General features: G+C 33.5%; 1 protein-coding gene across 1 annotated transcript in view; it reads right to left on the bottom strand.

The window, feature by feature from the left end:
* The window catches only part of LOC123703646 (nephrin-like), a 78,382-nt gene that overhangs the window by 40,608 nt on the left and 20,178 nt on the right, over positions 1 to 17,596 (bottom strand). Inside the window, exons 2-3 of the mRNA XM_045651724.1 lie at positions 16,221 to 16,389; positions 9,031 to 9,163 (exon numbers count right to left, since the gene is read on the bottom strand). Coding sequence (XP_045507680.1) covers positions 9,031 to 9,163; positions 16,221 to 16,311 — 224 coding nt within the window. The 5' untranslated portion in view covers positions 16,312 to 16,389. The remainder of the gene's footprint in view (positions 1 to 9,030; positions 9,164 to 16,220; positions 16,390 to 17,596) is intronic.

Consider the following 17,596-nt stretch of genomic DNA (forward strand, 5'->3'; position numbering starts at 1 on the left):
TAATATTATAATGTAGACAAGCCTGCTCATAGCTTACAGGGAAATGTTTGGATTTAAAATTTAATTTCTTAAAAAATATTTTTTGTATCTTTTCTAGCCTATTGATATAACATTTGTAGATTGGTCGCCATATTACACATGCAAACTCAAGGATACTCCGAACATATGCAAAGTATAAGACCTTTAAACATCGTATATCGTCAAAAGGTTCAGCTGTGCGCAAAACAAAACCTAAATTAGCAAATGCCTTATTTGTGACGTATTCAATGTGGTCGTTGTACGTGAGTTTCTCGTCCAGTATTACGCCTAAATCTCTTACTGTATTTGTGGATGGAATTTTTTCGTTGCAGATTGAATATTCAAAATTTATAATATTTTTTTTATTCCTAGAGAAAGTTATTTTTTGACATTTATTTATATTTACTGATATCTTATTTATGTTATAGTAATTTGTTAATCTATTAAGGTCGTTTTGAAGTGAAAGACAATCATCTAAACTAGCTATTTTGGTAAATATCTTTTTATCGTCCGCATATAAAAGGAATTTAGAACTATGAAAGCATTTATCTATATCATAAAGATAGATATTATACAGCAAAGGTCCCATGTGTGAACCCTGCGGCACACCTGACGGGATATCTACAAAGTTAGACCTATAACCACCAACTACAACGGCTTGACAACGATTTCTTATATAAGAATCTAACCATCTCAGTAGGTTTCCTTTGATATTTACATCTGAAAGCTTGCCTATTAGAACATCATAATTTACTCTGTCAAATGCCTTCTCAAAGTCTGTATAAATTACATCAACTTGTACGTTGTCATTCATATTAGTGTTAAGATAGTGGGTGAAATCCAATAAATTTGTTAAGACATTACGTGATTTTATAAAACCGTGTTGATTATATGGAATGTAATTCAGAGCATGTGTGTAAATACTTTTGTAGACGAGTTTTTCAAGCAATTTTGAGAATATGTTAAGCAATGAAATACCCCTATAGTTTGTTATTTCTAATCTAGAATTCTTTTTATGAATCGGTACAATTAAGGCTTCTTTCCAACGTTTCGGGAAAACTCCTTCGGTGACTGAACGTTTAAATAATATTTTTAAAGGTAAAAGAAGACCGGACTGACATTTCTTTACGAATATAGCTGGTATACCATCTGATCCAGCGCCTTTTTTAACATCTAAATCCTTCAGTAGTTTTTTTATTTCTCCATCATTACAAGATATAGTGTGTAAGCAGTCAGTTACATCAGAATCATAGGCATTAGGCGTTACGCTGGAGGAGATAGTCCTTTGAAACACGCTATGAAAATATTCGTTGAAAGCATTACAAATATCACTACCGTTTGTGAGAACGCGTCCATTATAATTCATGTTGGATGGTAAATTAGAATTCTTACGTTTGCTGTTAATATACGTCCAAAATTCCTTTGGATCCTTAATGATGCTGTCTTGACAACGTGATAAATAGTTAGAATGACATTCGTCCTGTAAGTTTTTAACTCTTTTTCTTAGTAGAGAAAAGGATGCGTAGTCATTAGGGTTTTTGAAAATTTTCCATCGACTGTGAAATTTAGATTTCTCTTTAATTGCATTAATGAGAGCCGGCGTGTACCACTTAGGGTAATGGCGTCGAGAAGATATCTTTATGCATGGGACAAAATTATCGATTAGGGTATTTATCTTGCTGTAAAATATGTCCACGCATTCGTTCAAAGAACCTGTTGATAAAAGTTCATACCAATTTATTTTGTTCAATTCAGAATTTATGGCATCATAGTCTGCTCTATAAAATTTTCTCAGCTTAGGAAACACAGGCCGCAATTCTTTAAAACATATATCTTTTACACAAATAATCAATGGGCTATGAAATTTATCGATATTTACGAGTGCATCGGAACATGCCGTGCAGTCGACAGAAACATTCGAGAAGACAAGATCAAGAGTATTGCCACAGTGGTTCTGTGTGACGTTAAACTGCTGGGCCCCCAATAAATTTATAGTATCGAGCAGATCTAATGCAGATTCTAGTAAATTTGAATTACAGTATTTGTTAATTTTATACGTGTTGTTAGTCGACCATAAAATAAAAGGTAGATTAAAATCGCCCATAATAAGAAATAGGTCATTCGGATGCCGATCGTAAATATTACGTAAAGCTTGATTAAATATTTTTAAGGTATTATGTGCGTCTGAGTTAGGGGGTAGATAAAGTGCAATAACGTGCAAATTCTTTGCATCCTGTGACCTAAATTTAAAAACATTCCCTGGTATCGTTAACCAAACACTTTCAAGGTCATCAGGAACGTTATGCAAGTTATGACTCAAAAATGTTTTCTTTATACATATCATAACACCCCCGCCTTTCTTTTTGGTTATTCTGTCGCATCTAAATACATCGTAACGCCTATCACAGAGTTCCGTATCCAATATTCCGTTACATAACCAACTTTCAGTAATAATAATTATATCGTAATTATTTTTTTCAACATTTTTATAGAAGATTGGTAATTTTGTGCGTAATCCGCGTGCATTTTGGTAGTAAATATTTAAAGTATTGTATGTTGTCATTATTTAAAAAGAAAGAAATGTATATGTATATTTAACTATAGGTATTATTTAAAAATACAGGATATAATTTCGTCTGAGAAAAAATTATGGAGAAAATATTTTATAACATAATTACTCATATTATAATTGCGATTACGCATCAAATAATATATTCTATTAATGCATGACAAACAAGTAAATTCATTATACACAAAGAACATTCGACACAAAAAAATATTGTAACTGAGGGTATGTAGAAAAATTTTGTTCGATATCGTTACTGTGCGTTCACTTTTTAAAGAAATCAGGGGTGATAAACATATTATCACAAGAACGTTCATTGAAATTTCTGAGATAATATAAAATGATTTAAAAAGTGCATTCATCTGTAAATAAAGGGTGTATAGTGTATGTGAAAAATATGTAATGAATATGTAGAATGTATATGTAAATAAACTAATGTGATGTGGCTCATAATATAGAAGGCTCTTTAATAAAGACTCGATCCGAGCAATAAGCAAAACAACTATTTTAAAGTCTCTAAAAAAAGGTTTAGGTCTTCTTCCGATGTTATAGATTTTGCTGGGGACTTTTCACTGGCGCGTAAGTAAATTACGCAATTTTTAACCCACACGAATTTTATATTACGCTCTTTTGCACGTTGTTTACAGGTATTTAACAAGATTTTGTTCGCGATAGTAAGATGTTCATTGATGAAAATCTTTACAGAGTTACCACCAAATCCAAGGTCGTGCGACGTTATTCCTTTGTTCTTGTTGCATTTTTTAAAATTGGCTATTAAAACATCCTTGCTCATTTTATTATTTAATTTCGCCACAATTTTTTTAGAAGCTCCGTGTTTACCCTGTAAAGGTTGAATTCTGGTAATAAAATCTAAGTCCTCTTTTTTTAGATTACAATCTAAGGCAGCTGCTAAGCGTAAAAATTCTTCGACTAGGTTTTCATTGGGTTTTTCCGGTAAGCCAACTATTTCAACATTTAAGAATCGGTTCTTTTGTTGGGTACGTCGTTGCTCGAGTTCCAATGCAGCAATAGCCTTCTGAAGGCGAGCGTAATCCTCTTTTCTGTTAGAAGCTTCGATTTCATAAGCCTTAAATTTGTTCTCCATAGTAAGCACTTGTGATTGAATTTTTTGCATATTCTCTTTAACTTTTTCAGCTATTTTTAACTTGGAATCAATGTCCTCAAGTCTTTTATAAATATCTTCAATAACACTGGTGTTGAAAGTAGAAGTTAGTTCATTTAAATCATAACGAAGCTTTTCAACTTGTTCCGGAAGTGAAGAAAGCGGCGACAACATATCTTCAATTCTCCTTAATGATAATTGATAAGAACTTAAGTCTTCCAAGTTTTTTGTGGTACATCCAGATGACAAGGTATTTTTACAATCCTGACAAAGCCAAGAGGTTTGACGCTCATTCCCAAGTCTCCGCCAACCGATTTCTGAATATCCCGCACATTGAAAGTGGTAAGTACACCGACAGCTGGAGCAAGCGGTACCGTCAGAAACAGTCTCATTACAACGCTTACACGAGTTCATGCCGAAGGTTGCGAATACTGGCGTTACGTAGATGGGACGAAAACAAGGAGCGGATGACTCAATTCACGTAGTGATTCTTAGCTTGTTTGGCGTCGCGCGCGGCACCGCGGACTGAGAAGCCACAAAGTCCAGGTTCAAATCCACTCAAAAATATTTTTAAAATTAAATTTTAAATATCACTTTACGACAGAAACTACGTTCTTGCACACGCGTATCTCAAGACAGACTGACTGTTACGTTGATTCTTTACGAAATATATGGGTAACTCTGTGAATGAAGAATCATTACATAGTATAAAACAAGTAGCTTTCCGCCATGTGTGTGTCTGTATGCTTACATCTTTAAATTACGCAACAGCTTTTGATGGTTTTTTTAATAGTGGTTGGTGATGCTTTTCGTATACAACTTTCACAAAGTTGTATACGAAAAGTATCTTTTTTTCACAGTTAGCTATAAACACAGAGAATTTTCAATAATATTAAAGAAAAAATAGTAGAGTACAAAAAGGTATAGTTACGTACATTGTACAGCTTCCCTTTGTGTAATATAGGACAGATTTCTAACATCTTTGTGATGGACGAACTCAAAAACTTTTCTAATTTTCAAATAGTGTAATATTCTGCTGATAAAAGATGTACAACAATATTACTTTATTCAAGTACCAAGACACCTTATTACTTAAGTTTTAATCCCGTTGCAAAAGAGGCTATTATAACATCTAGGTAATAAATTCTATAATGAAATGAAAAGATAATAACACTACGGGATTATCCTGACAGACGTGAATAGATCCCTATTGGGTATTATATCCACAATATTTCCAAAGACATTATCGTATATATCCTGGCAGTATCAAAGACACTGGTATCAAAACCCTATATCAATCATCTTATGAATGATCTTAACCTTATTTCCTAGAAGCTTTTCTGAGCATAAAGGAATAGATCTAAACGGCCTTTTATAAGAACATTTTTGTATGTAGTGTATAATAGTGTTATAATAATGATAAACGTATACCTATGTGCAAAATGAATGTCGAAATTACTTAAAAATTTGAAGTTTATTTAACCAGTACAAAGCTAGATTAACTGAGAGTTGCATGGCTATTATTTTATTCCTGTCGTATTTTAAAAACAATAAATAAAAACAGCAAATAAAACTAGAGTCATAAAAAATGTTTAACTTTTGAGTTGTACCACATTTTATCCATACATCACATTAACACGTCTAAAATTAACGTTTTAAGCCTCCATAATATATATAACTAGCTTTCCGCCTGCGGCTTCGCCCGCGCTTTCAAAGAAAAACCCGCATAGTTCCCGTTCCTGTGGGATTTCCTGGATAAAACCTAGCCTATGTTGCTCAGTGAAGATGCAGCTTTCTAATGGTGAAAGAATTTTTGAAATCGGTCCAGTAGTCTATGCGTGAAAACCATACATACATACATACACACATAATTATAAACCTTTCCGCTTTATAAAGAAGTATAGATAAACATTATGATTATGGTATGAAACCTTATTCTTACCATTTTATACAATACACATATTAACAAAGTTAAGTTTCACCAAGTATTACTTAGACTAAGTTGTCGTGATTGAAACGCAAGCACCCTTGTCATGTTTCTGGCAGAGCGAACTTGGACTTAACTAAGTTGAAGTTAACAACATGTTACCGTACTCGTTAGAGCATATATGTTGAGATAAATTGTTTTAACTGATTCTATTAACGCCATATCTAATTTCCAACACTCGTAGTAACTCAGGCCCCGGAACCACTGAGACACAATAGAAAATCTATTGTGTCTGGGACCGATCGGGCCGCTTGGGGCTCAATGGGTTAAGTGATTTAGTAGGTATTTCACTACATGGGTAAAAAATCATGAAATTATTTGAAATTTGAAATTATCCATGATACGTGAACAAAGTTTGAATTAAATCTAACCGTATATATAGTGGGTGAAAATCGAGTCTGAAGGAGTCGGTTACATACAAACATACAAACTAACAAACTTACAGGTGAAGCTAATATAAGCGTGTTAAAAACTGCAGATAACCTCTTAGTTCTCTGATAAAAAGTAGCCTCTATTAGAGACCATAATCTAGACACAAAAAAATTACAACATAGTATTCGTATTTTGAGAAGAAGAAAAGGCAATATGGGTTAAACATAAGGTGGTCAATAATGTAGGGTGTCCTTGAATACCTATAGTATACATATTACTTCGGACCCACGAAAGGGTCGACACGATCACATGGACAAGGGACTGACCCTTCACAGGGTATCTAGTTTAGTAATACCTAATCGAATAGGCATTCGACACACGTGAATAATTTTAGAAGCGTTATTTAACTCGTAAGAATTTGAACTAAAGCTTTTTTCAATCAATAACAAGTTATTTAATAGCGATTTTTAAATAATACTTCTTGGTAGAAAGATGAAGAACGTAACAATGAAGATTGTGTTAGGTTTTGTGGGTAAAAGTAAATGTAAAAAACAAAAACAAGGAAAAAGTATATGAAACTAAAAACAAGTATAATAGGCAGACTTTTTTGGGGTGTTTTTATTTGCAAATGAAAATATAATATTTCCTTATGTAGGTAGTAAATAAAATTGAAATTCAGAAGCAAAATATAATATCTACTTCTATTTTGTTTCAGTTCCATTAAAAATAAATACAGGAAATATCCAGGAAAAATTTATTCGACATAAAATCAAAGATGAAACTGATATATTATACATCTTAAAAAGTTTAACATCATTCGGGTATCATACACCCAGAGACGTAGTTCCCGTATCAAGTTTTACTTCCGCAAACAAACTGAAAGTAGGAGCACTTTAAAGGGCTGAATTATTTATATTATACTTTGGAATACGTCGATATCTTAAACTAGGAGGAATAAGTGTCAATTTATGGGAACTTTTTAGATTTTACGAGAGCTCTTAAAATCATACATATGCATAGTTATTTTCGTATGGTAGTATAAAGTTTACTAGATTGACCCATACTTGTCTAATTGCGTACAAAATTTCAACCAAATTGACTTGTTAATGCATGAAATAGGAAATCTACGTACCTATATTAATACAAAAATACGGACTTTTAAGACACACGAAAAAGACATGGTTTTGGAAGTAAATTTCGAATGTGAAATATTTATTAACAGAAGTGAATTTATGTGTAATTCTAACATGTTCACATTTTTTTTAATTTTGGAAGAAATATACCTAGGTACCTACTTTATTTTTTCCCTAAACGGTAGAAGTAAACTGACACGGGAGGAAACTTATTCCAAAGATATCAAGTCTTAACTACTACCTCCTGAAGTACTTGTAGTTGATACTTCGAATTATCAAATTTCGATATCAATTAAGTCTTAATTAACACGTTAACGAGCAATTTGTTTAAATCCATTTCAATTTGGAACAAAGGGAAATATCTGAGCTTTTGTTTCATTACAACTATTTTAAATTATAATTGAAATCCGCAATCCGAATTGGGTTCTTCCAATTAGCGAGTCCTTTATTATGTGAAAAGAAATAAATGTATTTTGTGCCATTAGGTAAGAATTTAATAGTATGTAGATTACTTTTTGCTGAAAATTTTTTAATGATTTCACAATTTTTTATTTATTTTATAGCTAATAGGACATCTTCATAATGGGCCAACGCTGCCCAACAAATGATCGTCGATGTCGGCGATGATGAATATTGAATATTAAGCATCTACAATGACGGCCAATCATAGACATTTAAGCCTTCTACACTATCGTGATTGCCTCTACTCGCCCAATGCTGCCCATTGTGAAGAGGACCAATTGATCGCCAATGTGAAGTCGCATTATTGAAATTTGTAGGTCATGTCATGAATAAATCACGTTTAAAATCCCTTAAAAATCTTTAATATCTAAATGTATACTCGCTTAAAATCAAACACTAGAAAATACTATCAACATGTACCTATTTCATATAGGTAAGCGCCTTGGAGAGGTCTGTGCTGAACCTTTGGACACAATAGACTAATATAATACAATACAAGGCTAAAATAACACTACAGGGTTCCAAACATCTAATCTAATGGAGTGGAAAAGGTCGAGCTGGTAGGGATCTTGGTAATTTAAGGGAACTTCGTAACAAGTAGGAACCGTATATTAAACGACGACTATCGTTTATTTTGATAGGTTTTTTTGTTATCAACAAAACTGTCTTGTTTCTAAGATTTCGAAAAATCTATTAAATTTATGTTTAATTATTTATTTATTTTAAACAATTAGACGACAGAGATCCATTAATGTTAGTACGTGACTTATAAGCTAATGTTAGTAATTATATTATAAATATACTAATTATAATCAGTTGATGAGGCACCTTATGCCTAAAGCCTTGCAATTTGATATTTCCTAAAGATTATGCTATAACCTAATATAACGTGATTATACTTCCGCCGTGCGTGACTACTTCAAAATTACATTATTTCCTATCTTAAAAACGGTCTACGTATATTTTAGTCTTGGGCTTGATTTTTGAGCTAGATATTAGAAAATAAACACTTTTTTTAACGAACTTTTAATTACGTCACTTTCGAAGTAATTAACACTTTACGGCGAGCGTGGTCATGGCCAAACCGATAAATTCCTAAATTTTTTTTTTTTTACCCATAAATTTTATATTTCTACTCACATAGGTAAACTTTTCTGTTCGTCATGTTTGTTTTATTGTTAGAGAACCGTTCTCTTAGTTACTTAGCTAAGGTGTGGTCTAAGATGGTACGCGAACGTAACGCTAATATATCACGTCAAAAATCCGTTAAATCTACGAAGCCTTTGTATTTTGGCCATTATTTTAAACAACTATTATAAATAAATATAGTATATATTAAATTCCTAAAAACAAATAAACCAATACTCACGTATACACCGGCGTATTATGCCCCTGCTTGTACCATATCACAAGGGCCACGCTATCATGCGGCAGGGCGGGCGTCACGTCGCAGGGCAGTTCCGCCGCCCGCCCTAGTGCCGCGTGGACCGCTTCTATTGATGCTGTGAACAAAGATAAATTGTTAATTATTAAGTAATTAAACCCAATAGTTATAAAGGAGTAAATAAGATTCGTAATCTAAACTCATATTATAAAGCTGAAGAGTTTGTTTGAACACGCTAACCTCAGGAACTACTGGTCCGATTTGAAAAATTATTTCGATGTTAGATAGTCCATTTATCGAGGAAGGCTATAAGCCAGCCTATAAGCCTATATATGATATATAGCCATCATCATCACGCTACGACCAACAGAAGCGGAGCCACGCGGGTAAAACCGCGGGGCGCAGCTGGTAAAAAATAAAAGTAAGATTCGTAAGGGATAAATTTATATTATTTGGAAACGTTGTATAGTTTGCAAGTAATGTTTAAATAACGTTAAAAATTACTCAAAGGCTTAAAATGTTTTTTAAATAATAGGTGTAGGGTGTAGGATGTATATTATTGAAAAGGTTAAGTTTATAATAAATCAACTTTTCAGCCAGGGCTTCGCATGCGTAGTTAAAGAAAGGAATTGAGAATAAGATGTTTCACCGCATTAAAAAGTAGACTATATCACAATTCACATTACGCAAAAAAATAAATAAAAAATAGTTCTGTAGCGACGTGATATGGTACAATGAATCAAACACACTTTCTTTTACTTTTTAATTAGACAGAATATACTTAAAAGACGTTAAAAATAAATGAAAAATAACAAAAGACGAAGGTTGTCTGTTTGTTATTCGATAAACTACTAAGACGATTTTAATAAATCTTTCCCCATGAAAAGCTATATTATTATTATATGGCCCATGGGACGCGTATTAATGGTACCTTTATGAAATTGCGAGACAGCATTACCCACAGAAAAGTTAATATTAAGGTCCATCCATTATAACAATAAGGGCTGGTTTCACAGCTGACACCCTTTTTGATACTTGGCGATAACGGAAACAGAACATAACAGGAAGTAAAACCTGCACTTCGCATTCATTAAAAATCTATACAAAAATATAAAATTCATTTTCATTATATGTTGGTTCAATCGCGCTTCTCTCATAAACTACTTGACCCATTTTAAAAATCGTTTTACCATTGGATATGTACGTGATCCCTGAATGCTATAATAGGCTTTATTACCACAGGCAAAGCCAGGCATGCCCTTAGTAATATTTCACGAACTAAAAATAAATTTCGGAAACTTCTCGTGTTCAAAATCGACAAATAATATAGATAAACATAATTTAGTAAACAAAGAATACTAAGAACTTATAAACGTACTTTCCAACAGTAATTGGGCTTGTATTACCGTACGTAATAACATGCTTTCGAGAATCTAGAAATGAAAATATTTAGTAATCTTGATCTAAAATAAGATAAACAGGTATTTTTCTACCAATTAGGTTTTAACTTATCTATACTAATATTATAAAGCTGAAGAGTTTGTTTGTTTGTTTGAACGCGCTAATCTCAGAAACTATTGGTCCGATTTGAAAAATTCTTTCGGTGTTAGATAGCCCATTCATGGAGGAAGGTTATAGGCTATGTATCATCACGCTAAGACCAACAGGAGCGGAGCAATGCGGGTGTAGCCGCGGGGAACAGCTAGTAATTATATATTATGATTCTTGAGAAATTTTAGAGGAATAGAAAAATTCGATCACGAGGCGGGATTCGACCCCACGTCTTTCGCCTTGCCGCGGGGCGATAGGAGCTTTCCATTAAAAATATCTCATACATAATTTGAATGCTATAAAACTAAATATCAAATACAGGTTTATTATCAAAACTATAAGATAACGTTTGAAATAAATTTAGGGCCGATTTTTCAATCCTTGGTTAAAACTTATCCGTCCAATAAAGTATTAAAATGTCACTTGTACAATGTCAAATACAGGTAATTAGAACACATTTTTGAAATGATAGTTTAATACGTTATTCAACGAATAAGTTTTAACCAAGGATTGAAAAATCAGCTCTTAATAGCACTAATTGTACCTTCTATACGCAAATAGCATTTAAATCTTGTCTTTGTTGATACAAAGCTTCAATAGACACAAGAGAAGTTTGTAAACACTCTAGTGAACGAAACATAATACAATAAACGAATGCGATATGCGAGATAGGTATTGTGCTATTAACTGTTACGTTATTTAGTTCAGGAACATACTTAAGTATTTTGTGCTTAAAAGGATTTCAAGACAAAAAAACTGTACATGAAAACGATTTTCAACGGTAGGTTTCTACTTTTTCTCCTTAAATATTTTAAAATTCGAACGAGTAGTTCCTGAGCTTTTCGTGTACAACCAAACTAACAAGTACACTATTAAAAATTAAAATATATACAATTATTCATAGTTTATATGTAGGTATATATACCTATCGTTATAGTGCTACGGAATTGGATATTCTGTCTTTCTTAAGTAAAGCAACGTCTTATCCAATTAGCCTACTAACCTACCTCAGAGATTTTCTTCCATACCTATTATAGCTTAGCTTGGTATTTCTATAATCTCACAACCAATTATGAGTAAAAGGGTGTAGATATAGGTTAGCAATACAACATTCAATCTTCAAAAACTGCACACTAACTAACACACACGGCGTGATTCAATTATCTTGAGCAAAAGAAACTTAAAATGTGGCTAAGCATTTCGCCGAGGCGCATCCAGAGCGCCACCGTTTTAACTTACCACTTACCTTACCATTTTACTTATTATATGACTAGCTTACCGCCCGCGGTTTTTCCCGCTTTAATCTAAAACCTAATACCTAAAATATATACTAAAATCTTCCTCTTGAATCACTCTATCTATTAAAAAAAAAAACGGATCAAAATCCGTTGCGTAGTTTTAAACATTTTAAGCATTCAAAGGGACATAGGGACAGAGAAAGCGACTTTGTTTTATTACACGCTTTATATTAGCTTCACCTGTATGTTTGTATGTTTGTAACCGACTTCTTTGGGCGCGATTTTGACCCACTTTAAACGGCCAGATTTCGTTCAAACTTTGTAGATTTATTGAGGACCGATGACAATACACTAATTTGATAGAATTTTCTATTTTTTAGTTCGGTTTTCTATAAAAAGCGTGATTTTTAGTTTTTTTAAACTATTATTATATACTATGTAGTGATTGCTCACAAGTCACGACATACAAATTCCCTTTTCGCGACATCCATTCGCTATACCAATCAATATCCATTATTTTTCGACCTTCATGTTTTGTTTATGTCGTATAAACAAACATCTTCAAGGTTCTTATATCAACGAAATGAATACAAATACTTTCAGGAATTCTTGATTGAAAATAATCACTGTCGTATTTAAAAAAATGTGTTTGAATATAGTAGTGGGTAAAGTATTCTCAAATTTAGTAGGTACATTGGAAACGACGTGTGTCACTCGGGGACTGCCGCGGTAAAGCTATTGCATGCTATGCCTTCAAGCCACACCTCCGCCCGTCGGAGTGCGGAGCGTGAGGTTTTTTCGTTACGGAATTTCTCGATTCGGTCCCCGTGCTCAAGGCCCGCGATAGAAGCTATGCAATAGCTTAAAAATAAATAAAAACGTTTCCTTAACTACCTAGATAATACATTTGAACCGGATAAATACTTTTACTAAAACATATTAAAAAACCTTTTAACCGTAAATCCTTATACGCTATCAATCCTGCTAGAAGTTTAAACTCTAACTACCGTTTATTGAGAGCTATAGCTTACCCAGTAAGATCGATTGAGTGCTTTTTCTGGTCCACAAACACTTAATTAACTGTGTCTCGAGGGTGTATAGCAAATAATTGCGGAGCTTTCCAATTCTAGTATGTGTTAGGATTTATACTGAATACTAGCTTTACCCGCATAGTTCTCGTTCCCATGGGATTTCCGGGATAAAACCTATCCTATGTTTTAATCCAAGTTACCCTCTATATGTGTGCTTAATTTCATTGTAATCGGTTCAGTAGTATTTACGTGAAAGAGTAACACACACACACACATCTTCACAAACTTTCGCATTTATAATATTACTAGATTATTAGATGTACCTACCTATGACATATTATTTACATACAGCAATCTTCAAATGGAAGATGATGACGGCATGGGAAAAATAATATAGAGCTATTTAATAAAGAAAAAATAAATAAATCAATTGGTATATTATTGTGTGTAATTCTAAATACATAGGTCTTTTTAAGTGAAGTTCGACCGAATCTCGGGTACGGTTAACTTGATTAGATGCAGAATTTTCACTGAAAACTTACTGTTTATTTTAGCTACATAGACGAAATCTTGAAATCTAGTAAATAATAGCATTGAAACAAGATTATTTTTATTGTGGTTCCTCTTCTCTCCTTATTAGATTTTTCACTTAACTGTACCTAGTCTTTCATAATACCACTCTATTCCTACAAGTCGGAAATCAACACCTCTGTGGTTGAGATAAATACTGACCAAGGAAACAGATATACAAATAAAAAGATCAATGAAATATCGTAAAGCAATACCAATGAAATATCGTATATCAAATACGAGTTAAAAATATACCGTTGAAAACGTGACCTTATTTATTGAAGTATGCACGACTCTTAATATCGAATCTATATAAAACTATGTTTTCTCCGTACTGCAAAATTTAAGATAAGGTGCAGTGGTATCATTACATAGTATAAAACAAAGCTCTGTCCCTGTCTCTATGTAGGTATGCTTAAATCTTTAAAACTACGCAACAGATTTTGGTGCGATTTTTTAAATGGATAGTGATTGAAGAGGAAGGTTTAAGTATATAATTTATTAGGTTTTAGACAAAGCGGGCGAAGCCGCGGGCGGAAAGCTAGTAGACTATTATAGTTGCTATAGTCAATAGTGCATTCAACACACGCGTTCTTGCTAAAAAAAGGGCCGGATGCTAATTACCCACACACGGGATCTCGATACGAGACCGTCGGATACGACAATGCAAGATGTGCTGTGTAAATACAGCATTAGGTTTTTCCAGATCCGATGAAAATAAGATACGGCAAATCGTGGCTCCGTGTGAACATAGGGTATAGAATTTTTATGTGCAATGCTTGATTTAAATATTAGTTATTATTAATTGAATACTTAATTCAAAAAAAAATATTTAATATTTTTTTAACGAAACAAAACCTTGATACGATTCCCGTTTATCCTAATCATTAAAATTTGTAGATAAAAATCAACCCATATTTCACACCATGTCGGCGGCTCTTTATACAGGCTTAATGGAGACATCCCTACGGTCAATTAAGAATTAAGATGTATCGAAAGATATGTAAATTTAAAAGGCGTATTTAAAAGGAAATGCCGATAGTTTTGTTTTTATTTGATAGATTGAGATGTTCACGGAAATACGGGATTTACTGGAAATTTATTACTTACATAGTCACTGAGAATGTTTACATAACGAACTATGATTTAATAATTTTATTAAATAAATTCTATACCTAGAACAAGCAATATCATAAATTACAGTGTAACAAAGACTTTGTATAGAAGAGCAGCATTACTTAGAAGCAGTAGATAATATTTTCTTGGCTACTATATTATAATGAGTGTTTAAGAAATAGGAGAATTTTCTAGAAGGTTTGCTTTAAAAGTTCTGTTAGGTCATTACAAGTTGTTATTTGTTTATAAAATATTTTTATAATCAATATGTAACTCTAAACGAATAAGAATAGGTACCTACCAACATTATATTAAATATAACTATAGATTTTTCATACATAATGTGTACTTTATGTAACTATGTAACTATGTCGTAATAATAACTTTCAGTTGTTCATACCCAATATAATATCTATAAGAAGGTTAAAGGTGAAGGTTACATTGATTATATTTATATCTACGACTACTCATTTCAGAATTATTCATTCATATATTTTTGGAGAACAATATTACACCTATAGTAACATTTTAAAATACGCGTAGGTAATGTATGATAGAATGAATTTTATTAGACGGAAAAATTATTTTAGCCAAGGATTGAAAAATCGGCCCTTAATAAATCAAATATAATTTTGAATTTGATTGTAGCTTCGTTTCAACTCCCAATTGTAAGTAGGTGATTAGCTTAAGGAATACTTGACTTCAAAACTACCAAAACTTACGTAACAGTTTGTCTGCTTCAGACAGTTTCGGTTCATAACTTTATAGATTTTAAAAGAGAATTTCCTCCTTCGTAGTAGATCGAGCTCATGATTCCCGTTTTATGATTCCAATTTCTTGTAAAAGATACTTATTTACTTTATGAAGACTGATATGCGTTCAGTGAAGTAGAAAATGGGCGTTTTTCCATTACTCGGCCCGGCTCCGGCACGGCAACGGCATGGTCGGGGACCGGTACCGGCACCGGGACTTCGTTTTTCCATTGCGCCGGTGTCGATGCCGGTTTACGCCCGGTCCCTCCGCTCCGCTCTCTCCTACCCGCCCTGCGCAGTTACACACTCACACGGCTACAATTCAAATAAATATGCAATACATATGCAATTTTGCCGGCCGGCACAAGTGGGAAGCTTGCTACCCCGGCGACGGCGCCGGCAGGACTCAATGCCGTGCCGGCGCCGGCGCCGGTAAGTGAAAAAGCGAGCCATACATTTTCATACATTTTTGCTTCCCCGGCAACGGCACGGCGCCGGCGCCGGCGCCGGTGCCGGTGCCGGGCCGGGTAATGGAAAAACGCCCAATATGTCATGTTATATTACATTTTTAATAATTTGTCGTCTTTATATTTTTAAAGGTTTTGACGTGAGGAGATAGAGCAGTAAAATACGGTTTAAAAAATATTATAAATATTATATTCGATGTTTTTAAAAGATAATCTTTTGCTGAATTTTAGCGTACTCTTCCTACTGCCCTGCTGTTAATACGTTTCTTGCAACACAAAACCTCAACATTACCTATATAAAAGGGAATTCAAGATTCACCAGACTCCTCGATGATCACATCTTGCTGACTCTCAGCCCACACTGCGAACATCACGCAGCACGAAACTTCAACATGGTTGCTACACATTACATACCAGAGTTTAGGCATAGATATGATTTGATACACTTACCAGACTCCTCGATGATCACATCCTGCTGACTCTCAGCGCACCGCTGTAACACTGCGAACATCACGCAGCACGCAACACGAAACCTCAACATTTTTGGTTATGTTCACATTTTCGCACACGTGTAACTCACATTGTTCATACACATGGACGGGTTAGTTTGTGTGAGGACCTGTAAAGAAAGAATTGGGTTAAAAAATATTATATAAGGTTGAATGAATATTATTATAGTGTGGATATTTTAACCTGGGTAGGTAGTAGGTACGTAACACGCGAGTGAAACGCGAATCTAGCTAGTAGCGTATATGATTTGATATGATTCGTGTGTAATAATGTCTATTATTACGCACGAAAATATAGTTATATACCAAAAATTTAGTGTTCAAATAATCCATATATATTATAAATTATAAATGCGATATATCTACACTAATATTATAAAGAGGAAAACTTTGTTTGTTTGTTTGTTTGATTGATTGTAATGAATAGGCTCATAAACTACTGGACCGATTTTAAAAATTATTTCCATTCGAAAGCTACATTATCCACGAGTAACATAGGCTAGGTTTTATCCCGGAAATCCCACGGGAACGGGAACTATGCGGGTTTTTCTTTGAAAACGCGGGCGAAGCCGCACGCGGAAAGCTAGTATATTATAAATGCGACAGTAACTCTGTCTGTCTGTCTGTTACTCAATCACGCCTAAACTACTGAACCAATTTTCATGAAATTTGGTATAGAGATATTTTGATACCCGAGAAAGGACATAGGCTTCTTATTATCCCGGAAAAATGACGCAATCCCGGAAATCCCACGAGAACGGGAACTATGCGGGTTTTTCTTTGACTGCGCGAGCGGAAACCTAGTTAAGAATAAATCGTGCTATAGTTACGTTATAATTGATGTCAAAGTCAAAGTGAGTAGGTGGTAGGAGCCATTACAATATAGTTACTTTACTTCAATCAACAGATACAATTAAATTTCCTCAATTAAATTTTCACGGTTGTTATTTGTATTCATCTATATCTTAATTAAAGAGCAATTTAATTCTAAATTTGCCTTGAGAATACTCATTTTGCGATAAAGCATATAGCATTCGAAGATCATAGTTACTAACATTATACACGCGAAAGTGTGTAATATGGATGGATCTTTTACGTAAAAAATACTGAATTTGCATGAAACTTTACAAGAATAATATAATAAAAGTAATATTATGTACATGAAAATAGACATGAACTGTATAATACTTGATTTTGCACGCGGGTTCGTATACAGCTAGAATTAAATATTACAACGATATTTTTATACATCAGTAGGTAGACAGCAACGGGTTCAGTTCTAATAAAATAACTATGAATTATATAAAATAACTATGA

The sequence above is a fragment of the Colias croceus genome, chromosome 27 (assembly GCF_905220415.1).
Source record: "Colias croceus chromosome 27, ilColCroc2.1".
NCBI classification, from domain to species: Eukaryota; Metazoa; Arthropoda; class Insecta; order Lepidoptera; family Pieridae; genus Colias; species Colias croceus.